The 26,456-nt window shown below is 45.3% G+C and overlaps 1 protein-coding gene across 2 annotated transcripts in view; it reads left to right on the top strand.

Moving 5' to 3' along the window:
* The window catches only part of CAB39L (calcium binding protein 39 like), an 84,121-nt gene that overhangs the window by 17,480 nt on the left and 40,185 nt on the right, over positions 1-26,456 (top strand). For both annotated transcript variants that reach the window (XM_044286417.1, XM_044286416.1), the window contains exons 2-4: positions 20,093-20,235; positions 21,736-21,900; positions 23,682-23,800. In XM_044286417.1, coding sequence (XP_044142352.1) covers positions 20,134-20,235; positions 21,736-21,900; positions 23,682-23,800 — 386 coding nt within the window. In that variant the 5' untranslated portion in view covers positions 20,093-20,133. The remainder of the gene's footprint in view (positions 1-20,092; positions 20,236-21,735; positions 21,901-23,681; positions 23,801-26,456) is intronic.

Genomic DNA, 26,456 nt, shown 5'->3' on the forward strand with positions numbered 1-26,456 from the left:
CATCATATCCGCACCAAAATCCACAATTTCTAACAGAGGGTTTTGATGCGGATTAGATGCAGTTCCGCATAGAAAAAAATCTGCACAGTGTGCATTAGATTTGTGTACTGTACTACGCTGCGCTTTTTCTCCGGTAAAACCGCAACGTAGTACAGTACCAGCAAAGTATAAGAACAGACCAATCTCACGTGCACTTTGCAGATTTGATCTGCGTGAAAACTGAACTGCCGTGCGGGTGTAGGCTAGGTCTACACGACGACATGTGTCGCGCGCCAGATAGGGCACAACTACTCTGCAACATTTGTCGCACCAATTTTTATAATGGTAGTCTAGGGTATCGCACTGCGACATGCGGCGACTGCGACGCGACAGTCGCAGAAAAATCCATCTTAAATGTCGCAGCATGTCGCAGTGCAACACCATAGACCACCATTATAAAAATTGTCGCGCGACATTGGTGCGACAAAATATCGTCGTGTAGACCCAGCCTTACAAATCCGCAGCATGTCAATTGTGTTTGTGGGTTTTAGCTGAGGATTTCACTCTTTTCCAATGAAGGGTGAGATCTGTGGCAAAACTGCATCAAATCCGTACACATAAAAGCAATTAGAAATTGCGTTTTTTGGTGCGGTTTGGGTGCAGAAACACACAGAAATCCGCTCGGATTGTGCAGATCGTCTGCGCATTCACCCACGCCCGTGTGCAGGTGGCCTTAGGGCTTGTGCAGCTGACGAATGTAGGAAGTGTTCAGCAGAGCGACGACTCCTCCGTGCTGGCAGGTGCGTCTTACCTGTACCTTCTGCACCTGCTCTGACCATTGAAGTGTGGGGAGTGTGTATCTGAATGTATGCCAGCACCTATGATTCATTTTATTTTTCTACTGTTGCATATATGGCACCAACATATTCCGCAGTGCTGTACAGAGATTGTCATCACTCAGCATCTCTATCTCACACACAATTTAGATTTTTTTTTTTTTTTATAGGAAGCCAATTAACATCACTCATTTTTTCCATGCGCTTACCAGTTGGTTACAGTGATTGTCATGAATTTATGACTTTAAAGAGGACCTGTCGCCTCTCCTGACGTGTCCGTTTTAGTAATTTTTTGTATTCCCCAAGTAATAACAATTCTGGTGCTTCTTTTCATATAACTATGTTGTGCCAGTCCTCTATTATTCCTACCAGAAGTGTATAAAGGAATTGCCAGCCGTCTGCAGTAAAGATCCAGTTGGAGATGTGTCTCCTCAGAGTCGGACACTGGCAGCACTGATTGGATTGTGTCAAACTATGCAGGGACACCCCCTCAAGTGGTAACACCCATCTGGACCTCCATTGCAGAGTGCTGGCAATTGCTTCATAAACTTTTAGTAGGAATAACACAACATAGAGTTATAATAATAGATGCCCCAGAGTTATTACAAGGGCGCAGGCACTAAGTGGATGCAGAACATATAGTAGGACTTTGGTCACACCAGGTCTTTGGTGCACATTCAGTATATATGCAAAGAAAATGTCCGCAATGCACGGGCACCGTCCGTGGGGCAGCCGCATGGGGATCGCACACCCATTCACTTGATTGGTCCGCGATCCGTCCGTTCCACAAATAGATAGAGCAAGTTCTCGTAGTGCTTCCGTAGTGTTCCGTTCCGCACCATTCCGCATCTCCAGATTTGCGCACCCATTGAAGTGAATGGGTTCGCATCCGTGATGCGGAATGCACACGGAACGGTGCCCGTGTATTGCGGATCCACAATACAGCAACGGGCAGCACACGTTCGTGTGAATGAGCCCTAAACCTGTGAGATCTTGCTAGTTAAGGCTCATTCACAAGAACGTGTGCTGCCCGTTGCCGTATTGCGGACCGCATTTGGGGATCCGCAATACACGGGCAGCGTTCCGTATCATGGATGCGGACCCATTCACTTCAATGGGTCTGCAAATCTAAAGATGCGGAATGGAAGCACGGAACAGAACACTACAGAAGCACTACGGAGTGTGCCTCCGCACCTTACATTCATGGTTGTCCAAGTAATTTTGCCTTGATGTATAACATTGTGTAAAAACTGCATAAAAGTTCACAATGTGCAGAGTTCATGCATGTCATTTATGTCACTTATGGGTAAGAGTCCTTTCTCAGGGATCCGGGTGCTACAATGAAGCAGAAGGAGTAGCCCCTGGGCCTCTTACCCCACTAAGTCCTCTCTGCTTTGCACTGATCACCCCAAAACCGCTGTCTGCAGATGAGGTACTGGCTTGGTTGGAATTCTAAGTTATGTCTCAAGGCCTGTTTAAAAGGTCAGACATGGACTTAAAGGGGATATCCAAAGTGAAAAATATGCCCCCAATGCACAGGCCCCTCATATAGATCATACTTACCCCGGCACCCGCGCCGCTTCTGATCCCCGGTCGGCTAGTGCTGTGATCTGGGGGGGGATATGTGCAGCCAATATCAGTCCGCGACGGGGATGCTAGGGTGTCTTGTCCCTGTCGTGGTCTCCTATTGGCTCCCACCCCCCTTCGCCGGATGTTTTGATCCACATGACGAAGAGATGCAGCAGCTGGCGTGCGGGATCAGGAGCGACACAGGTGTGGGTAGCGGGGCAAGTATAACCTGTATTGGGGGGTATGTTTTACACTTTGGATAACCCCTTTAAAGTATAGCGCCCTTCAAACCGGTGGCACCAAATGCACAAGTTTCTTTTCTTTTTTTGGAAAAACCTAATTTACATAACTTGAAGAAGGAACAGAGAGGATGTGATTATGAACCGTATCGCAGCCCATCTACGGTTTCTGTAATGAATAGACATCCATGTGGCGCTATACGCTGAGGAGTTTTCCCAAGGTGCATACCGTTCACAGCAGAGCACCACACAAGACCGCTCACTTGGAAGAGCCTTGTGTTTCCTTTAAAATGTCCACCTTGTCTGAACTTGTAAATGAACACATGTCCCTTCAGATTCCCTATCCGTGAAATTCTGCACTTAATGCAGCCATCAATCCCCTCACAAGTCACACTTGTTTTCTGCAGTCTCTAGGTGCACTTATCCGCGAGCAAACTAGACGTCTGGTGCCCTGTTCTGGGGTAGAATAACTATAACCGCTGTGATGGGGAGGGATGGATTCTCAAATGAGGGCATTCGAAATAGAAAAATCATATAGTAAAGGATTTCAAGAAAACCGTATACAGAGGAACCAATTCTTCCTCGGAAAACGCAGAAAGCCCCGCAGTAATGTCCTTACAACAGGGCCAGGAACCAAGGAGAACTGAATACTCGGCAGATTACGAAGAGAAATCATTTTCTATATTCAATGTTGGCGTTTAGGAAAATCATATTATCTATCGCTTGGAAACTTGAATTTAATACTGTAAAACGTAAGAGTGAAACTGGATCGCACATCCTGAATACTATGCTTTTATCTAATAACTGCTTTTCAGCATAATTAAAGGGGTTCTGAGGGGGTTCTATCCTCTGGATAGATCATCAGCATCTGATCGACACCTGGGACCCCCGCCGATCAGCTGATTGAGAAGGTAGCGGTGCTGGCAGTAGTGCCGCGGCCTTCTCACTGTTTACCGTCATGACTAGTATCACTGGCCTGGGAGCGGCTAAGCTCTGTTCACTTGAATGGAGCTTAGCCGCCCCCAGGCCAGGCTTAGATAAAAGCATAGGATTGAGGATGTACGATCCAATTTCACTCTTATATTTTACATGAATTTAATACTGATTACGGTAGTGCTCTCAAATTTCTGGGTTGGGTTGCGGGCGCATAATTGTTATGCTGCCAACTCCATATTGAGCCAAGAGGGCCAAAGGCATTGAAAGTATTCAGCAGAAGAGAGACAGATACGGACAGGTCGTGAACGTCCGGACCAACCAGTATGTGAATCGGCCTCCCTTTATGAGGACCTAGGACTGGACAGAAAATCCGTCAGTATTGACCCTGGCATCCAGTAACCCCCCAAAAAAACTGTAAGTGCGAGGAATCAACGTGGAGCGTGATAGCGTATGGCCAGTTTAACATGGACATCATGACTTCCGACAGGCTGTTCTGGCAGAGAACAGCCTGCTGGAGCTCTCTGGACCCGGCATCGCCAGATGTTACCGAATGCCCCTCTGCCCCATTGACTATAATGGGATCCGGCGGAGATCCTAACTCCACCTGGCAGATATGTCAGGATTCATCCGTAGAAAAAATGCTGCAAGGGAATTCTAGCGGGCTTTCCGGTAACATCCTGCAATGTCGGTTCCAGAGAGCCTGAACAGCCATCATAACGGCAGTGTGGAACAGGCGTATGAGTGGTAAATGGGTGACTTGTGTTCATTTTGTTTTTGTGGCACTTGTACAACAAGTTTTTGGGGCTAAATATGAAAAAAAGCAATTGGGTGCCTTCCCATGTGAGGGAGCCCTGTGCCAACTGGAATGTTGTGGCGGCTGATTCATTGTACACGTTCCAGAAGGGTCTGCATGCCTTTCTTGAAAGCAATAATATCACAAGTTACTGCTACGAGATTTCTGGGGATTGATCCAGGGATTTATTCTGGTTGCCATAATTAGTCAGGAAGGAATTTTTCATCTACTAGATGGATAATTGTCAACCATCTCATTGGGGTTTCTGGTCTCACTCTGGATCAACAGAGATTATAGGTTGGGCTTCATTGAGCTGTGCCTTGTTTTCATCATTATCATCTATGTAACAAAATCTGCTTCAAAATCTCGGAATGTGTAATCCTCAACAGTTCACGGATATCCGCTACCAAATCCCCATGCAGTTTTGCAGCAGATTTGTCCGTACATGTGAAGGCACATACCGTGTTTTTCGCTTTATAAGATGCACCTGATCAAAAGACGCACTTAGGTTTTTGTGGTGGAAATTAAGAAAATAAAATATTTTGAACCAAATGGTGTTCTTTTCGTGGGTTTTGAACTAATGGGATGGCACACTGTTATGGGGATCTGTGAAGGACGCTTTTAGGGAATCTGTGGAGGACAGTGTTATTGGGGGATTAGTGGAGGACAGTGTTATTGGGGGATCTGTGGAGGACAGTGTTATTGGGGGATCTGTGGAGGACAGTGTTATTGGGGGATCTGTGGAGGACAGTGTTATTGGGGGATCTGTGGTGGACAGTGTTATTGGGGGATCTGTGGAGGACAGTGTTATTGGGGGATCTGTGGAGGACAGTGTTATTGGGGGATCTGTGGAGGACAGTGTTATTGGGGGATCTGTGGAGGACAGTGTTATTGGGGGATCTGTGGAGGACAGTGTTATTGGGGGATCTGTGGAGGACAGTGTTATTGGGGGATCTGTGGAGGACAGTGTTATTGGGGGATCTGTGGAGGACAGTTTTATTGGGGGATCTGTGGAGGACAGTGTTATTGGGGGATCTGTGGAGGACAGTGTTATTGGGGGATCTGTGGAGGACAGTGTTATTGGGGGATCTGTGGAGGACAGTGTTACTGGGGGATCTGTGGAGGACAGTGTTATTGGGGGATCTGTGGAGGACAGTGTTATTGGGGGATCTGTGGAGGACAGCGTTATAGGGGGATCCATTTAAGGACACTTATTGGGGATCTGTGGATGACTCTGTTATGGGGGGATCTAACCCCATTACATTGTGCCCCAGTTATAGCAGCCCAGCCATCACATATAGAGTGTATGCAGCAGCCCCTAGCAGTGCTGCTTTGGTAAACTAGCTGTAATCCCTTCTCGCACTCGGTCACCCTCCGGCCCCGTCCCCTTAATGAAGTGGGCAGGACTGGAGCGTGACAGAGTGAGTGACGTGCATAGCAAGTACTGCAGAGAAGCGATTACAGCTAGTCTAGCAAAGCAGCACTGATGGGGGCTGCTGCATACACTTTATATGTGATGGCTGCTCTGACCGGGGCCCAGCTTAATGAAGTTCAGTGACTGCGCCGGGCCCTGCTACTACCCTGATAGCGCCCCTGTTTACATGTCACTGGAACATCGCAGGCTGCTATACAGCACAGTCTGCGATGTGCTGGCCATGTAATACTGCTCTATTCGCTTTATAAGACGCACGGCCACTTTCCCCCCACTTTTAGGGGGAAAAAGTGCGTCTTATAAAGCGAAAAATGCGGTATATACTTTTCCTTTGTGCCGCACGGTGTCAGCAAGACATTACTTTCTCGTTAGCTGTTGCTTTGATTTTTTTTTGTAATGGATACTGGTGAATTTTGACAGAACCCCATTGACTTAAAATAACGTCCACTGGTTTTCTGGTATTTTTGACCAATTAGTGCTCCACAGACTGTTAATCACACCAGTGTGAACAGAGCCTGTGTCTTGTCTCCTCTCGGTACCTTATATATTTTATTTATTGTGATTTATATGGTTTTTTTTTTTACTTATCTAAGAGGAAGTTTTAGTTTCATCTTTTGGCATTGAAGGACTATAGACGAAAACTACAGTAGTGTTATCCGTGTGTGCAGCCAGTACTTGGCACTTGTAACAGTGGCAGGAGAGATACCAGTAGGACTGGGAAGTAGATGTTATGCCATGTTATCTAGTGAAGATATCCAGTATCTTATACAGTATAAATGTTTTAAGTACAGCTGGCAATAAAAGTGATGTTATTAATCAGCGCATTTATAGAGCCTTCAGGCATTTATACTGTTCTGTCCTAATAGTAAACGAGAAACATCAGTGAGCTTTCACTCATTTTTATCACATATTAGCAACCTTTATGTGAATATTCTATGTACCATTTTTTTTCTGCCCTATAAGACTCACCTAGGTTTTAGAAGAGGAAAATAAGATTATTTTTTTTTATCAGAGCACCAGTGTTAAATCAGACCCCCATTCAGACCTCAGATCAGACCCCCAATGTTAATTAGACCCCAGTTCAGACCCCCAATCAGACTTCAGATCAGACCCTCAATGTTAATCGGACCTCAGATCAGACAAAAAAATAAAAAATTATTCCCCTGCTACTCCTGAGATCTAGCCCTCTTACTAACGCCAGGTCACAGCGCAGCGCTGGCAGAAGTACAGCCAGCACAAAGGGCACTGTATTCACTGCTCCCCGGTCCTACTGTACTACTGAGCGCTTCCATAATGGAAATGCTCATTAGTAATTTCCCTATAAGACGCACTGACATTTCCCCTACTTTTGGGAGAAAAAAATTGTCTTATAGCATGATTTTTTTAATATTTTTTTGTATATATAATATATATATATATATATATATATATATATATATTTATTTTTTTTAAAGACAGGCTGGTTTTCTGGACACATTTTTTGGCACTCCATGTATCCTACTTCCTGTCCTGGCTCTTTAAAGGGGTTCTTTAGCTTTTCATATTGCTGGCCTATCCTCAGGATAGGTCATCAGTATAGGATCGGCGGAGGTCTAACTGCTGACACTGCCATGACACTCACGAGAGCACTGCGGCTCTTTGCAGCTTACCAAACACAGTGCTGTCCATATGATAGCAGCTGAGCTTGGTAGGGATCGACCGATTATTGGATTTACCGATATTATCGGCCGATATTTATGATTATCAAAGTTATCGGTATCTGCATCTAACCTTGCCGATAATGCATCCAGCGCTGCTCGCTTATAAGAAAACATGGCGCTTGGCACGCGCCGCCATGTTCAGTGGCCAGAGTCAGTGGAGAAGGAGGGAGGGACGGAAGGAGGAAATCCCTCCCTCCTATGACGCGGCCGCCGCAGAGCCTAATAAAATTAGCGAGCTCTGAAGCTGCCCGCACCACTGCCACCAACGAATGTCTGGCTAATATTAAAGTAGGAGGAGGGACAGGGGAGGGTTTACTGCTGCACCGTCTCAGCTAGTGTGCTCGGCGAACGGCAGCAGCCTCCTCCTGAGTGTCCTTCCCAGAGTCAAGCATCCAGCATGGCAGGTGCCTTGCAACTGTGCCACCAATGATAATTTTAATGCACCAGTATTAAAGTCATTGGTGGCAGTGGCCACAGCCCCCCCCCCCCCCCAACCTAAGTAATTTAATTGGTGGCAGTTCTGATTGTGTGTACTATGCACAGGGCAGCAGGGACAGTGTAAGATCCTATTCACCCTAGTAGAGCTCTGTAAGGGTGAATAAGGAATATCGGTATAAGTTATCGGCTATCAGCCTGAAAGTTCGATCCCTAGTGCTTGGTATCGTAGCTCAGCTCCGTTCACTTGAATGTGATCTGAGCTGCACTTAGGCCAGTGATGGCTAACCTCTGGCACTCCAGCTGTGGTGAAACTACCACTCCCAGCATGCTCCATTCATTTATATGGAGTTCCGGGAACAGCCAAGTAGTTTTACCACAGCTGGAGTGCCGAAGGTTAGCCATCACAGACTTATTCCATGTGACTAATGAACGTGACGTCACAGAGCCTAGGCAGAGGCCTAATCTCTTATGGCGAACCCTTGACCACTTTGAACAGCTGATCAGCGGGGGTGCCAGGACTCGGACCCCATCGATCTCATATTGATGACCTATCCTGAGGATAAGCCATCAATATGAAAATCTCTTTAACTTCCTTTTGGGTTGGACTTTTAGCATGGCAGATATTTTCCCTTAAGGCCCCTTGCAGACGAGCGTGCAAACCCGCGCGAGTAGGTACGCAATTGCAGTCAGTTTTGACTGCAATTGCGTTCCGTTGTTTAGTTTTTATTGCGTTGTTCAGTTTTTATTAGTGGTTATAAGGGGAAATAATAGCATTCTTTAATACAGAATGGTTAGTACACGGTCAATTGAGGGTTAAAAAAATAAATAAAAATTAACTCACCTCCTCCAATTGATCGGGTAGCTGCTGGTCTCCTGTTCTTTCTTCAGGACCTGTCAAAGGACCTGTGGTGACGTCACTGAGCTCATCACATGGTCCATCACCACGGTGATGGACCATGTGATTGGACCATGTGATGTGACGTCACTACAGGTCCTTTATCCGGCAGCTCATGATTAAAGAAGTAAGAAGAGATTGGCAACAACGCGATCAAGAGGAGGAGGTGAGTACATTTTTTAAATTTTTTAACCCTCAATTGACCTTCTACTAAGCATTCTGTATTAAAGAATGCTATTATTTTACCTTATAACCATGTTATAAGGCAATATAATACAGTGAATAGACTTTCATCTTAGCAACCATGCGTGAAAATCACACCGCATCCGCACTTGCTTGCGGATGCTTGCGATTTTCACGCAGCTCTATTCACTTCTATGGGGCCTGCGTTGCGTGGAAAACGCACAATATAGAGCATGCTGCGATTTTCACGCAACACACAAGTGATGCGTGAAAATCACCGCTCATGTGCACAGCCTCATAGAAATGAATGGGTCTGGATTCAGTGCGGGTGCAATGCGTTCACCTCAGGCATTGCACCCGCGCGGAAAACTCGCCCATGTGAAAGGGGCCTAACTCTCTCTGTCAGGCCACCACTGTGGCCAGAAAGAGTACTGACTCAATTAGAGCATCACATATTACATCCAGGGACTATCTGAGACATGGAGGGGGTGCTGCCTGTCTTCTCCTCTTTAGGGGTATGTACCTCTCGTTGTAGCTGGAGAACTAGAAAAATAGCACATTCTGCACAATGGTAGCTGTTCCTATTTCTAAACTTGCTGATCTCTCCATGGTCTTGCTTTTTACATACGTGTTTGTACGTCAGGCCACGCTGACATACACTGGAAGCCTTTGTGGGAAGTAAATATAGCACAGTTTGCAGCTCAGCCTATTGGTATGCTGACAGCTCTACTTTCCAAGCTATGAGTAACAGTTGGCGCAGATTGGATATGCACCATGCCCAAAGCACAATATTTAGGGGGAAGCACACAGGTCCCAAAGCCTGTATGTGTGAAACCTGCTCACAAGTCTGTGGGTCAGATCACAAGTCTACAGCATTGGAGCCAATGGTCGGATCAAGGATTATACTGCAGCCACTGGTGTCATGAGTGACCGCCCACCACCTCCCTGCCCCACTGTGGACAATTTTCAGTCCCACGTGTAGCTCTTTTACATAATATGCATGGCATTTGGTGTAGAACATAAAATCTAACTTTTCCATTGCTTATAGTAGTCAGAGCCTGCAGATCTGGTCTACTGCAACTGAATAATGTAAGACAATTTCTGCAAGATCTGTCATAACAAGATGTCAGAGGTTTCCTGTGTCTGCTGCAGGTGCCATATTTATGGACATCTGAGACCTCCTCCAGTGATTGCTGTGATATCCGGTGCACAAAGTGACTTCATGTCGTAATGTTAGAACCAGACTACAGTACATTGTGAAGAGTTGCTCAGGCTACAGCACATGTGGAGAGGTACTCTGGCTACAGTACATGTGGAGAGGTAACCTGGCTACAGTACATTGTGGAGAGGTTTTCAGGCTACAGTACTTTGTGGAGAGGTTTTCAGGCTACAGTACATTGTGGAGAGGTGCTCGGGCTACAGTACATTGTGGAGAGGTGCTCGGGCTACAGTACATTGTGGAGAGGTGTTCGGGCTACAGTACATTGTGGAGAGGTGTTCGGGCTACAGTACATTGTGGAGAGGTGTTCGGGCTACAGTACATTGTGGAGAGGTGTTCGGGCTACAGTACATTGTGGAGAGGTGTTCGGGCTACAGTACATTGTGGAGAGGTGTTCGGGCTACAGTACATTGTGGAGAGGTGTTCGGGCTACAGTACATTGTGGAGAGGTGATCGGGCTACAGTACATTGTGGAGCGGTGATCGGGCTACAGTACATTGTGGAGAGGTGTTCGGGCTACAGTACTGTGTGGAGAGGTGATCGGGCTACAGTACATTGTGGAGAGGTGATCGGGCTACAGTACATTGTGGAGAGGTGTTCGGGCTACAGTACATTGTGGAGAGGTGTTCGGGCTACAGTACATTGTGGAGAGGTGTTCGGGCTACAGTACATTGTGGAGAGGTGTTCGGGCTACAGTACATTGTGGAGAGGTGTTCGGGCTACAGTACATTGTGGAGAGGTGTTCGGGCTACAGTACATTGTGGAGAGGTGTTCGGGCTACAGTACATTGTGGAGAGGTGTTCGGGCTACAGTACATTGTGGAGAGGTGTTCGGGCTACAGTACATTGTGGAGAGGTGATCGGGCTACAGTACATTGTGGAGCGGTGATCGGGCTACAGTACATTGTGGAGAGGTGTTCGGGCTACAGTACTGTGTGGAGAGGTGATCGGGCTACAGTACATTGTGGAGAGGTGATCGGGCTACAGTACATTGTGGAGAGGTGATCGGGCTACAGTACATTGTGGAGAGGTGCTCGGGCTACAGTACATTGTGGAGAGGTGTTCAGGCTACAGTACATTGTGGAGAGGTGTTCGGGCTACAGTACATTGTGGAGAGGTGATCGGGCTACAGTACATTGTGGAGAGGTGATCGGGCTACAGTACATTGTGGAGCGGTGATCGGGCTACAGTACATTGTGGAGAGGTGTTCGGGCTACAGTACTGTGTGGAGAGGTGTTCGGGCTACAGTACTGTGTGGAGAGGTGATCGGGCTACAGTACATTGTGGAGAGGTGCTCAGGCTACAGTACATTGTGGAGAGGTGTTCAGGCTACAGTACATTGTGGAGAAGTGTTCGGGCTACAGTACATTGTGGAGAGGTGTTCGGGCTACAGTACTTTGTGGAGAGGTGTTCAGGCTACAGTACATTGTGGAGAGGTGCTCAGGCTACAGTACATTGTGGAGAGGTGTTCGGGCTACAGTACATTGTGGAGAGGTGTTCGGGCTACAGTACTTTGTGGAGAGGTGTTCAGGCTGCAGTACACTGTGGAGAGGTGCTCAGGCTACAGTACATTGTGGAGAGGTGTTCGGGCTACAGTACTTTGTGGAGAGGTGTTCAGGCTACAGTACATTGTGGAGAGGTGTTCGGGCTACAGTACATTGTGGAGAGGTGTTCGGGCTACAGTACTTTGTGGAGAGGTGTTCGGGCTACAGTACTTTGTGGAGAGGTGCTCAGTATTGGAGCCTGCTAATATCTTTTACTCTAGGCCAGTGATGGCAAACCTTTTAGAGACTGAGGACTGAGTGCCCAAACTGCAACCCTACAAGCCACTTATTTATTGCAAAGTGCCAACACAGCAAGTTAACCTACAGTCCAATATAGTATATCTTCCATGTATTTTATCATTTATCTATAATAGCCTGCCTACATTCAGTGCGCTTCCTGCGCTGTTCATAGTGCGCCCTGCGCTGATGAATGGCAGGAAAAGTGTAAGGCATATTGATACACTATAGACTTTTTCCAGGGTGCGGGTGCCCACAGAGAGGGTTCTGAGTGCGGCCTCTGGCACCCGTGCCATAGATTCGCCACTACTGCTCTAGACGAATGACTGACACAGGACTGCAAGAAATTGTGTTCATATTTACTTTTATAAATTAGGGCGCATTCACATCACAGTTTTGTTTTCCGTTCTTCTGACCCATTGTCCTCCTGTGAGGAGGACTTTTTCTCCCATCTAAGATAACGGAGCTGACAAAAACGGATGCAAACTGATCATAACTGATGCTCTAAAAAAGTTGGATCAGTCAATTGTAGTGCAAACTTTGTCTACTTTCACACTGGCGTTTTGGCTTTGCGTTTGTGAAATCCGTTCAGGGCTCTCACAAGCGGTCCAAAACGGATCAGTTTGCATTCTAATGCCTTCTCGCGCTCAGAATGCATCAGTTTTAATAAGTTCAGTCTCCATTCTGCTTTGAAGATGGACACCAAGCAAGCAGCGTTTTGGTGTCCGTCTGATGAAACTGAGCCAAATGGATCCGTCCTGACACACAATGTAAGTCAATGGGACGGATCCGTTTTCACTGACACAATCTGCACAATAGAAAACGGATCTGTCCTCCATTGACTTTCAATGGTGTTCAAGACGGATCCGTCTTGGCTATGTTAAAGATAATACAAACGGATCCGTTCTGAAAGGATGCAGACAGTTGCATTATCTGAACGGATCCGTTCATGACGGATCCGCACAAAACGGGAGTGTGAAAGTAGCCTAATGCTAGCTGAGCGTAACTGATGCTCAAAATAACGGATTCATTTAATTTTTTTTTAACAGAAAACAAAACACTGATGTGAATGCTCCCTTAGCTGTGTAGATTGGTTTTAGTGTATTCTGTACTTGTGCCACACAGAGATGTTTTCCCATAGACTTTACAGAATCTGCAGTACCTGCAATGTTGGTATGCTTCACCACATGCAATATTACTGAGATATTACTCTCTAGTTAGAGGTACTGTTCCTGGAGGAAATATGGCGCCTCGTCGAGGCAGCATGGGCAAAATAAATACATGCAAAATGATCTTCTAATGTCTCATAGCTCCTTACTGAGGTGATTTCAGGATTTTAAGCAGGAGCTTCCAAGGGGTCCAGGAAAATTGAAATTCCTCTGATGATAGATTTTTTACATTGGGTGGTTTAAAGGCTTGTGATAATACTCCTGCCAAACTCGGGGGAGTCTAGAAAGGTTTAGCAGTTCACACCTAATACAGTATTTCTGGTGGTCTCAGCTGCCACTAGAGGGAGCTCCCTGCATAGGGATTTATACTGCTCCCACTGGACTCCATAAACTGTGTATAAAACTCAGTATTACTGTATATTACCTTTTATTGTTTAAAATAAGGCAGTGTTCATGTGAGGTACACTTTACTTACTGTCGAAATATTTACTGTAAGTTGCCCAAAAAAAAAAAAAAACATCACAAATCTACAACATACTCATGTCTTTTTACACCTTGGATTTCACCCTTTGCAGTGGGAGTCTAGATGGATTTTAGGGCTCATTTTGGATCAGGGTCAGATTGGCCCACCAGGGTTCCAACAATCCCCCCCGCCGGTCCTTGCTCAGATGCAGTAATGGGCGCTGGTAAATCGAGCATAAAACCACTACATTTGCAGTGACTTTGGAGCCAGCCACAATAGTTTATTGGTGTGACACGTTCTGTATTGATCAACCCCTCACTTCTATGCCGCCATGGGGGTTATCCAAGATCGGTAGACTCGCGGTGGTGATTACGGTCCCCGCTGCAGGGTTTGGTGTCTTTTGCTCCCTGGCTCGATCTTCATCTCCCTGGTGTGCTGATATCAACCTCCTGTTGACAGGTGACCACTGCAGCCGATCACTGGCCGCAGCGAAGAACCACTCCTCTCCGTGACCATTTGTCGTAGATTCTAGGTAAAAGGTTACTTCTAAAAAGCGGTTCCTGTTTCTAGTTTGAGCACCCCCGCTATCCTTGTGATAAACGCCAGATACCTGAGCGGTTACGTTTGGAGATTGCAGGCTCCTAATCCTTATGGTTTCACATGAACGTTGTGAAGCTTTAAGACAAAGAGCCACAAAGTGGGTTGGAGCGCAATTATTCATCTCGAGAGCAAATTCTTCTCCGGTGAAATCATTTGTATGCTTAATATATAATGCCAAGTTCTAAATGGTGAGATGTCAACAGAGAGAAAATACATGACCTGATCAATGCAAACAGAGAATGTGGTAATCGCAGCTCGAACTGACAATAAGTCTTCCCGGCCCTCACGCTGGCCCTGAGTCACCGCCATCATCTGCCATTTCAGTTCCTTAGTTACATATGGTGTCTCATAACTCAAACTGCTGTCACTTCAGCAACGCTCTCATAGACATGCATGAGTGTTCGTCAGAAGCTAGGCCGCAGCACCCACATCTAAAACAGACGTCTATTCAGTGCATGTCTCTTATATACCGTATAGTGTGCACAGAATAAAACCTGATTCGTTTTCTATAGTACTTACCAATACAGTTGGTGTATATTTTGTGGCGCAAATGAAGTGCGACCTGTTTTCAGCCTGGGACCCTCCTACCAGATACCTCTATGTACTAGAAGTCCTCATAACTAGTGCTCCAATAAAAAAAAAGAACTTTCCAAAGTCAGGTAAGGCTTCATTCAGTCAATGCGATACTGAAAGGGGTGAAGTCTGCTGTGAAAATCTGCAGGAGAAATGAACATTGCTTTGGACTTGAAGGGGTTCTCCACCTTTTGGGCAAATGTTGGGTCTCCACCCCCTTCCCTACTTACCTGCTCTCCGCCTTTTGTTTCCGCGCTCCACTTCCTGCTTGTCAACTCCCGTCATGGATGGGGGTCATGTGTGCTGCTGCAGCGGTGACTTGTTCCCCATGTCGCTGGGTCGCATGCCACTTTGTGGATGAGTAACTGACTGCGGCAGCACACATGACCCTTGTCCAGTTGACAAGCAGGGGCCAGACCACTGCAAACAGAAAGAGCTGGAACAAAGCAGCGGGGAGCAGGTGAGGATGCTGCAGCCACGGCGGGTAGAGGGGGACCCAAAACTTATTCAAATAGCACAACAGATCAGTTACCACACCATTTTTTTTCCACATGTGGATGAGATTTGTAACAATCCCATCCACTTTGTGCGTATGTGTTCCTCTGTGAATGTTCCTTGCAAATCTGCACCATTTCTGCAACATGTGAACGTTCCTTAAAGGGAACGTTTCATCAAAAAATGGCACATTATATGTTTATGTGACCTAATAGTCTAGTTGTAGACTGCGACATACTAAGCTTGACAGCTTGCCTTCTCTCTTAGGGACGGGGCTGTCCTCAGTCTTTTTAGAGACCGAAGTATTCTGTGGGCTCCTATCTGTTCATTGCTGCTTCCATAGAGCCTACGCTTCCTGCGGCTCTGTCTTCATAGACAATACGGGAAGGAAGTGTGTGTCTCCAATATAGCCACCCGGAAGTGGCCACTAAAAATTAAAAAGCTACAACATTTATAAAAGAATTCTAAATACATTAATTGTATTCTAAAGACTACATCCCCCATTGGGGAAGAGTCGGGAGGCCACCATACACATTAGATGGTCGGCCGAACCTGCTGAAGTTGACGGGTTTGGCCAATATGCATCTAATGTACCGGTATATGGTATTGCGGAGAAGTAGTCTTACCAGATTGGGGGTAAAATCACAATCTTTGCCCACCATCCCGATCCTCTGCCCCTACTGTCTGGCAGCTGCTTCAGTCCCCACTTCTCCCCACTTCCTGGTTTCAGGCTTAACACACCAGAAATGGCTTGGTCTATCTGCTCAGCCAACCACAGGTTGGGACAGGTCACAGGAGTGTGCAGTCCATTTCCGGGGTGTCTAGCCCCCAAAACAGGAAGTGGAGCCGAACAGGCACCAGAACATTTACAATTTAGAAACTTTTTTTGTTTGTTCAGAAATTGTATTCCAATAAATATATCCTAAGCTCTGTCCTAGTTATGGTTATTACGGAGTCGGACTGTGGAAATATATTCCCATCTCTCGGCCCTGGTATGGGACATGGGCATCTTGTTTGCCGTTTTCCTCTTTCTTTTCTTTGATTTATTAGTAACTGTTCCTCCAGAGCAGCTCTGAGGTTTACAGTGTGGCATCACCTGTGAAACATAACGCTGTCGGTGAGGCTAGCCCGGGTGCTAATGGAAAGTAGCGTGGCACGTCTGCTCGTTCCTACATCAGTGACCCTTATTGAGGGGGTGCATTCTAGTAGCAGCGCTGGCACATTTACTGCCACTCTGCTCCCACTGAAAGCTTATTTGTCATCTGCTGGTATGACATGTGTTTGTGGCTTTGGGCTTTGTCAGGCCTGCCATGTGACAGACTGGGCATCAGTTTCATGTTGACACTGCAGTCATTGTTTTGTACTGGCTCCTTTTTAATGACGCTTCTTTATACTGATTTGTGCTCTCTTTAGCTACATGGGAATGAAGCTCTCAAGTTTCACTTTATAGTCCGTTCCAGTATTTGCCCAGGGTATGTTCTCATGGGGCGGCTACTCCCTATGTTACCACAGGCATTAAAGGGGTTTTCTGAGTGTTTTATACTGATAGCCTATCCTCAGGGTAGGTGATCAGTATCTGATCGGTGGGGGTATGACACCCGGGACCCCCGCCAATCAGCTATTTGAGGAGGCCATGACCTGCCAGGGTGTGCCGCGGCCTCCCTGCAACTTACTATGCACACCTTTTTGCTGGGCTGAGAGTCTGCGTTTCACTTAAAAGTGGCAGGATCCCCGCCAGATCCCATTACAGTCAACAGGGATCCAGTCGTGCACCGCGTTACCCAGATTGGTCAGATCAGGCGAACTCTGGCAGACCGTCCCTCTGCTGAAACAGCCTGCTAAATCTGTAAACACATATATGACCGTATCCTTAAAAAATCTGCATTTTGAACTGACAGTCTGAGACTGAGGCCTCATGCACACGACCGTTGTGTGTTTTGCGGTCCACAAATTGCGGATCCGCAAAACACGGATGGTGTCCGTGTGCGATCCGCAATTTGCGGAACGGCACGGACAGCCATTGATATAACTGCCTATTGTTGTCCGCATCTTTTGCGGCCCCATTGTAGTGAATGGGTCCGCATCCGAGCCGAAAAAACAACGGTCGTGTGCATAAGGCCTGAGGTGTATAAAATGTCAGTTTTATTGTATCTGCCTCGGTCAGTTACGCTAAAGAACAGTTTGTCAGCTGTACATGGACGACAATCTGGGGCAGAGACTCCGGGGCTAAGAAAAATGAAGTTTTAATATATGCAAATGAGCCTCCTAGAGGAGGATCAGCAACCTTCGGCACTACGGCTGTTCTGAAACTACAAGTCCCAGAATGCTCCATTCACTTCTATGGGAGTTAGAAGAACAGCCAAGTATGTTTGCCTGCTGGGAGTTGTAGTTTCACAACAGCTGGAGTGCCGAATATTGCTAATCCCTTTCCTAGAGGCTCAACTCTTTCTGCAACTGCCGTACCCTCTCCATTTTGACTGACAGGGTCAGGCAGTGAAAACGTCATTACACCTGGCCCTGAAAATCTAAGCGGATAGACGCAGCAGTTGCAGAGAGAGCTGAGCCTCTAGGTGTAATGACCACGCCTCCATTGCTCCTAGAGGCTCATTTGCATATAATAAAACATCATTTTTCTCAGTAATGCGGGCACACATGAACATGGGACAACACAGATGTCTTCAGCTGCCAAGCGCACATGTAACAGGACATTCAGTGTCATAGGTACAAAACTGCTGACAGATGCCCTTTAAATTCAGCCTCAGTTTTTCCAGTCGATATTAAATGTTTGAAAGGTCATTTCTATCAGAGACTTTCCAATGACGACTGAGTCATTCGTAAAAATGAAACCTCATATAAAGCCATTAACCGGTTCTGCTTGATAGAGCCAATATTTGGCTATAAAGCTGCTGCAGGAGTCCTGTAATCGGAGTAGAGCGCCGACTATACAGAGGACATGGAGCACTCCGTCTCCTCTCTGCAGTTTTCTAACCATTTCCATATTACCAGACTGATCTGTCCACATGTCATATGATATCCGTCAAAGAGGTAGGAAGATCCAGATCAGGAAATTGTGACTCTCCCGTTTGATGATCTGTCGTCCGTAAGAAGCTGCGGTCTTCTAATAGAGCTAAGACACCGAGATGGACCAAAGGGCCTTTCATGTGTTCTTATCTCCATCGCTATATCCAAGTGTGAGAGGTATCATTCCCATCATTAGGTTATGGTCGCTGCTGTGGATATGTATCTTACATCATTTCCATCAGTGCTTTATCTGCTCCTATATCGATCAGTCAGAAGTTCTGTAAAATATATAAAACAATAAGAAAAGAAAATCAATCCTCCGGATTATGTTCATTCTGAAGGTCGGCTTTGAAGTGCCAGCTGTATGGGGGTGGATAATAAACTATAGGGAGGGTTACAGGGTTGGGGTTTGGTAGCTCTGCCATGAGCTGAGGCACTGTCAGTGTTCTATAAGGGTGCGGGATATTTCATGTCATATGGGGGGGTGAGGGATTGCTGGCATCATATGGGGGGTGAGGGATTGCTGGCATCATATGGGGGGTGAGGGATTGCTGGCATCATATGGGGGGTGAGGGATTGCTGGCATCATATGGGGGTGAGGGATTGCTGGCATCATATGGGGGTGAGGGATTGCTGGCATCATATGGGGGTGAGGGATTGTTGGCATCATATGGGGGGTGAGGGATTGTTGGCATCATATGGGGGGTGAGGGATTGCTGGCATCATATGGGGGGTGAGGGATTGCTGGCATCATATGGGGGGTGAGGGATTGCTGGCATCATATGGGGGGTGAGGGATTGCTGGCATCATATGGGGGGTGAGGGATTGCTGGCATCATATGGGGGTGAGGGATTGCTGGCATCATATGGGGGTGAGGGATTGCTGGCATCATATGGGGGTGAGGGATTGTTGGCATCATATGGGGGTGAGGGATTGTTGGCATCATATGGGGGTGAGGGATTGCTGGCATCATATGGGGGGTGAGGGATTGCTGGCATCATATGGGGGGTGAGGGATTGCTGGCATCATATGGGGGGTGAGGGATTGCTGGCATCATATGGGGGGTGAGGGATTGCTGGCATCATATGGGGGGTGAGGGATTGCTGGCATCATATGGGGGGTGAGGGATTGCTGGCATCATATGGGGGTTGAGGGATTGCTGGCATCATATGGGGGGGCGAGGGATTGTTGGCATCATATGGGGGCTAGGGATTGCTGGCATCATATGGGGGCGAGGGATTGCTGGCATCATATGGGGGCGAGGGATTGCTGGCATCATATGGGGGTGAGGGATTGCTGGCATCATATGGGGGTGAGGGATTGCTGGCATCATATGGGGGTGAGGGATTGCTGGCATCATATGGGGGTGAGGGATTGCTGGCATCATATGGGGGTGAGGGATTGCTGGCATCATATGGGGGTGAGGGATTGCTGGCATCATATGGGGGTGAGGTATTGCTGGCATCATATGGGGGTGAGGGATTGCTGGCATCATATGGGGGCGAGGGATTGTTGGCATCATATGGGGTGAGCGCTCTTGGTTTGGTGTTGACTGTTTTTATACATCCTCTGTACTTTTTTGTTGCGTTCCTAGACTAAAGAATGGATATCAGTATGTACCGATGTAGCGGTGTAATATGCTAGCCATCTGTGTATTATTTATTTACACAGTGATAGGTCCAATGCCGATCCTGATAGATATGTGTGTGTAATAATTGTAAGAACATTCATTTTTAGCAGTATTCTCTAATTATGTTTTGTCTTTCTTTTAGGGATACTTTTACATTGATACAAAACAGGAAAAACGAACAAAATGCCATTATTCAGCAAATCACACAAGAATCCTGCAGAAATAGTGAAAACTCTGAAGGAAAACATGGCCATATTAGAAAAGCAGGACAAGAAGACGGAGAAAGTAAGACCTTTGATATGATGGGACTGATAACGTGGCCATTGTGTCTGACATAATGGATGCCACGGTGGCTCATAGAATGTGTCGGCAGATGAGAACCATTTGGCCCATCTCGTCTGCCCAATTGCAGAGATGATTGAAGTTCATATCATTTCCTATGGCTTCCTAGTGTTTCCTTCAAGCATCGCTTTCCTCACACATAAAATACGTGTTGAGATTGGTGTCCGTTCTGGTACATAGAGGAGCGCTGTATCGGCGAGAGCGGAGAGCCGATGCGGTGTGCCATTTGATCTACATGGTCACCATTAGTAATATTACAGCACTCCTCTAATTTATTCCTGATGTCATTTATTGTCCGGCCATATAAAATACTTTAAAAATCACATCCATTAGAAGTAATGCTCCCCTCATCCTCCACCACTCCCGTTCTGACGCTGCCCAGGCTTCCTCGTGGTCTTTCCTTCCTGCGCCCTCTCTACATCACTGGCCCACCAGTTTAAAAAAAATTGAAATTGCTGGACCAGCTCTTTAAATAGATCTTTCTGATGCCAGTCAGAGATACATATATCTATGATGGGGATGAATGATGGCTGTAGAGATCACTCGTCCCCATACAGCGAACACTGCCCAGAGATCAGGCAGATATCGGAAATGAACGGATCCTTCACAATCATTCCCTATTCATCAGCCAGTGTAAAGGGGCCTTTAGAATCAATCCACTTACTCATTTCTTAAAGAAGACCTGTCAGCAGGATCAACCCTATAAAACCAGACGTATCACCAATTTGGGCAGATCCTGCTGATAAAAGCCATTCCAGAGAAAACTGATTAAATTCCATATGCAAATTAGGATTTCACTGCAGTGAGGGACAGGCTCTATCTCCTAAAGGGAACCCGTCACCGGGACTTTGTGTATAGAGCTGAGGACAAAGGTTGCTCGATGGCCACTAGCACATGCGCAATACCCAGTCCCCATAGCTCTGTGTGCTTTTATTGTGTAAAAAAATGATTTGATACATGTGCAAATTAGCATAAAAGAATCATATCTTACTTGTGTGACCAGAGAAGAGTCATATTTTCAAGCTCTGACTCCTCTCAGGTTAATTTGCATATGTTTAAAATCGGTTTTATACACAATAAAAGCACACAGAGCTATGGGGACTGGGTATTGCGGATGTGCTAGCGGCCATCTAGCAGCCCATGTCCTCAGCTCTATACACAAAATCCCGGTGACAGGTTCCCTTTAAGTGCCTTCCTGTGTTGGCCACGCCCCTCTTGTACTAAACCCCTAATTTGCATATGACATTAAACTCTGTTTTGTCTGGTACATCACACTGGATTTTTGCCACCCGGGTGTTGTTTTAATCAGCAGGATCAACTCTAACAGGCAGTATACCTGGTTTGATAGGGTTTATCCTGCTGACGTGTCCTCTTTGCGTATTTGCTTTGTAATAAAATCTTGTATTGAAAAATCTTTTGTTACGTTGTCCTCGTTTCCCCCAGGCTTCTGAAGAGGTGTCCAAGTCACTTCAAGCCACAAAGGAAATTTTGTGCGGAACTGGAGACAAAGAGCCTCAGACGGAAACCGTGGCTCAGCTAGCCCAAGAGCTGTACAACAGTGGCCTGCTAGTGACCCTAATTACCAACCTGCACCTCATAGACTTTGAGGTAGGTATCACTTACATGGCTAATTATATATATTATTGTGTCTGTCTGTCGATCTATGTACAAAGCAAGAAAAAAATACAGCACCGTCACTATACAGAAAGTGGGTGCAATCCCTCTGGGACCACATGCAAGGGGTCCAGAGATGATCCAAAAATTAGAAAAACGAGGCAACACTCCAACGTAGGGTGACAGGGTGTCGGACCCTCTTTCATATCTATCTATCGATCTAGCTCTGTGTATCTATATCTACAGTATCTATCTATATATCGTCTGTCTATCTATCTATCATATATCTATTATCTAGCTCTACAGTATCTATCTATATATCATCTGTCTATCTATTATCTATCTATCTCTACAGTATCTATCTATCTATATCTACATGTCTATCTATCTCTGTATCTATATCTGTATCTATAACTACAATATCTATCTATCTCTGTATCTATACAGTATCTATCTATTTATATGTATCTATATCTACAGTATCTATATCTACGGTATCTATCTATCTCTGTATCTATATCTACGGTATCTATCTATCTATATCTGCAGTATCTATCTATTTATCTATCTCTGTATCTATATCTACAGTATCTATCTATCTATCTATATCTATCTATCTATATCTGCAGTATCTATCTATCTATCTCTGCATCTATATCTACGGTATCTATCTATCTATATCTATCTATATCTGCAGTATCTATCTATTTATCTATCTCTGTATCTATCTATCTATATCTATCTATCTATATCTGCAGTATCTATCTATCTATCTCTGCATCTATATCTACAGTATCTATCTATTTCTATCTATCTATCTATCTATCTATCTATCTATCCCATTTTAATTAAATAGAAATCACTTTTAAAAACTGCAGCATACACCCAGATGCCAGTAAAATATTTCCTACCGTGACAGCAGAAGCAACACCCTTCCCAATCCTTTGATGCCCGTATTTAAATAGGACCTATCGCCTCTCCTGAAATGTCTGTTTTAATAACATTCATGTTTGTCATAAAGCAGTAATTCTGCAGAATATTTTCTTCAAACTCTGCTTTGTGTCATCCCTCTGTTATTACTCCTGCAGAAGTGCGACTAAATTACCAGCTTGTTGTTACCATATTGCTACATACCCTGACTCTATGTAATTAGTGCAGGCATTGACTGTGCCACTGTCGACAAGGTCAGTGGTAACACCCGTTTGTCAGTCTATTCATATCTTTCCAGGAGGAATAGCAGAGGAAAGGCACAACGCTGACTTCTAATAGACAGAGCTCCAGCATTGATGTGTCTTAGAGACTCCAAGAATACACTAAAGCAGACATATCAGGAGGGATGACGGGTCCTCTTTAGGTCTTTGCTGACTGGGCCTACATTTCTTGGCAGTGGGTGACAGCAGAATAGATTGTCTAACCTTCTGCATCGGAGGTCCCGTCACTGCTTCCATCCAGTGCAGCATGTGGCGCTATTCTTCTTGTCAAAATGGCAAACAGCGCCTTGGAATCCATACAGACCAGTGGTGGGGTTCCTCAGCCACCAATGGTGCTCGACTTCTGACGGAAACCACAAAGTAGATGTGAACAGAGCCTTCCTTTGTGCCAGTATGGTCTTGCCCTGTGTAATACATGCCGCTATTTAGCTCCACCGTACAAGAGTAACTATTCAACAAGTCGCAGGGTCTGCAATGGTTGTCTTTCAAAGTAATGCTTGCTTTTTGCTTTGCTCTTTTTGTCAGTGATATCTAATGACTACCATGTAATTTCACACGTTGCAGGGTAAGAAGGATGTGTCACAGATATTCAACAATATCTTGAGAAGACAGATTGGCACACGCTTGCCCACAGTGGAGTATATCAGTTCCCATCAACATATCCTCTTTGTGCTATTGAAAGGGTGAGTTATAAGTCTCAATAGAGCGATACGGGTAATAGTATTATGTCATTACTGGTAATAAGACTTAATAAGACAGTGATGCCCGAGCAAGGGATGGATCATGGCATTACTAGGGAGCCAGGTCACCCAACCCATCAGAGAAACCTCTATTCAAGGAATTGTCATTTTATGTCTTTGTAATTTTAATTTCATTCTGTTAAGCCCTCATGCACACGACCATGTCCGTTTTGTGGTCCGCAAAATACAGATGCGGTCTGTATGGCATACCCATTTTTATTTTATTTTTTGCTGACATATTACATTTTCTTGCAAGAGAGCTCTTAGCAAGCTCTGCCTCTAATGCCACCAGATGTAACACAGCTGTCTTATAAGTAAATGTTTGACCCTTGAGACGACTTGGATATTAAATAAGCCAGCATCTCATCTGCAGGCAGCTGTTTTGGGGTGATTGCTCTTCATCAGTGCAGAGCAGAAAGTACTGGCTTAACTGAGTGAGAGGCCAGGATTCGGTGGATGCCATATCTCCTTGTGGAGAGCGCCTAATCCGAAACAGCTGTCTGCAGATGAGATGCTGGCTTAATTATTATCCAAGTCATGTCGCAAGGTCTGTTTAAAAGGTTAAACGTTGACTTATAGCACAGCTACCTTACATCTGGTGGCATTAGAGGCAGAGCTTGTTAAGAGGTTAGAGGTTAGCTTGTTATGATCCTAGAGGAGCGTTGCCGCGCCTATAAGACTTTTCATGCCGATTAGCCGCTCTCCATAAGGAGATATGGTATCCCCCAACTCCTTTCTTTTTGCGGAATGCACATACATATCTGAAAAGCTCACCGATGATCCGTGTGCGTACCACACCTATATGTCTGTTCCGCCAAAAGATAGAACATGTCCTATACTTGGCCGCATAATGCAGACCACGGACCCATTGAAGTCAAGGGGTCTGCAAAAAAGGCGGATGCAACACGGACGGTGTCCATATTTTGCGGATCTGCAATTTGCAGACCACAGAATGGATGAGGCCTGAGTGTGGTAGCCAGAATGTCTGAACCCTAGTTGTATAGCTGGTCTTACGTGGGCTTCTGGAAGAACCGCTGGGCCGAGCCACAGTGGGCTACTCTAAGCCGGTGTTTGTGTCAGTGCTCTTGAAAGCCAAGGCTGTGTAGTTGCTAAAGGTAAGGCCTCATGCACACGACCGTATCTATTTTGAGGTCCGCAAAAAATACGGATGACGTCTGTGTGCATTCCATATTTTGCGGAATGGAACTGCTGGCCCCTAATAGAACAGTCCTATCCTTGTCCGTAATGCGGACAAGAATAGGACATGCTCTATTTTTTTGTTGAACAGAAATACGGACATACGGAAACGGAATGAACACGGAGTAACTTCAGGTTTTTTTTGCGGACCCATTGAAATGAATGGTTCCGTATACGCAAAAAAAAAACAACTAACGGACACGGAAAGAAAATGCGTTCGTGTGCATGAGCCCTAAGTCAAACGCACGCAGTAATTTAATGAGGTAACAGCATATCGGGGGATGCTGCTTAGGGACCGCGTCTGAAAATAGCTGAAGTGTCACATCTCTGCTGGAGGAAGTCAGAGCAGTGCAGCCAACTAAACCCCATTCTCTGTGAAAATTACTTAGTGGAAGTAGCGTCGTTAATATTTTATTGGCTCGTTAATAATTTATCATTCCAGTTTCCACATGCCTTATAGTGGAATTCATGATTTAGGTGTTTGCCTGTATGGTAATAAACAAGGATCAATAGATGAAAGAGTCACCTGCAGAACTTCCACACTGTTACCAGTTAAAGGTCAGACATTCTCCTGGCTTGCACCCAGGTTGATCCTCTCGTTCTTGTACTTAGTGATCTGAATGTGGAAACACTGGATAAATTATAATCTTGTCCAGCTATTCTTCCCTGGTCATCTTTGTATTGTATATAAATGAATGTCAGAAAAAAATCCCAGTTTTAACCCCTTAAGGACCAGGCTCATTTTCACCTTAAGGACCAGGCCATTTTTTGCAAATCTGACCAGTGTCACTTTAAGTGCTGATAACTTTAAAACGCTTTTACTTATACAGGCCATTCTGAGATTGTTTTTTCGTCACATATTGTACTTCATGACACTGGTAAAATAAAGTCAAAAAAATTAATTTTTTTGCATAATAAAATACCTAATTTACCAAAAATTTTGAAAAATTAGCAAATATCAAAGTTTCAGTTTCTCTACTTCTGTAATACATAGTAATACCCCCAAAAATTGTGATGACTTTACATTCCCCATATGTCTACTTCATGTTTATAGCATTTTGGGAATGATATTTTATTTTTTGGGGATGTTACAAGGGTTAGAAGTTTAGAAGCAAATTTTGAAATTTTTCAGAAATCTTCAAAATCCCACTTTTTATGGACCAGTTCAGGTTTGAAGTCACTTTGTGAGGCTTAGATAATAGAAACCTCCCAAAAATGACCCCATTCTAGAAACTACACCCCTCAAGGTATTCAAAACTGTTTTTACAAACTTTTTTAACCCTTTAGGTCTTCCACAAGACTTCATGGCAAAAAGACATACATTTTAAGAATTTTGATTTTTGGGAAAATTTTCCAATATAATCAATTTTTTCCTGGAAAAAAACAAGGGTTAACTGCCAAA

Source organism: Bufo gargarizans, chromosome 3, assembly GCF_014858855.1.
Source record: "Bufo gargarizans isolate SCDJY-AF-19 chromosome 3, ASM1485885v1, whole genome shotgun sequence".
NCBI lineage: Eukaryota > Metazoa > Chordata > Amphibia > Anura > Bufonidae > Bufo > Bufo gargarizans.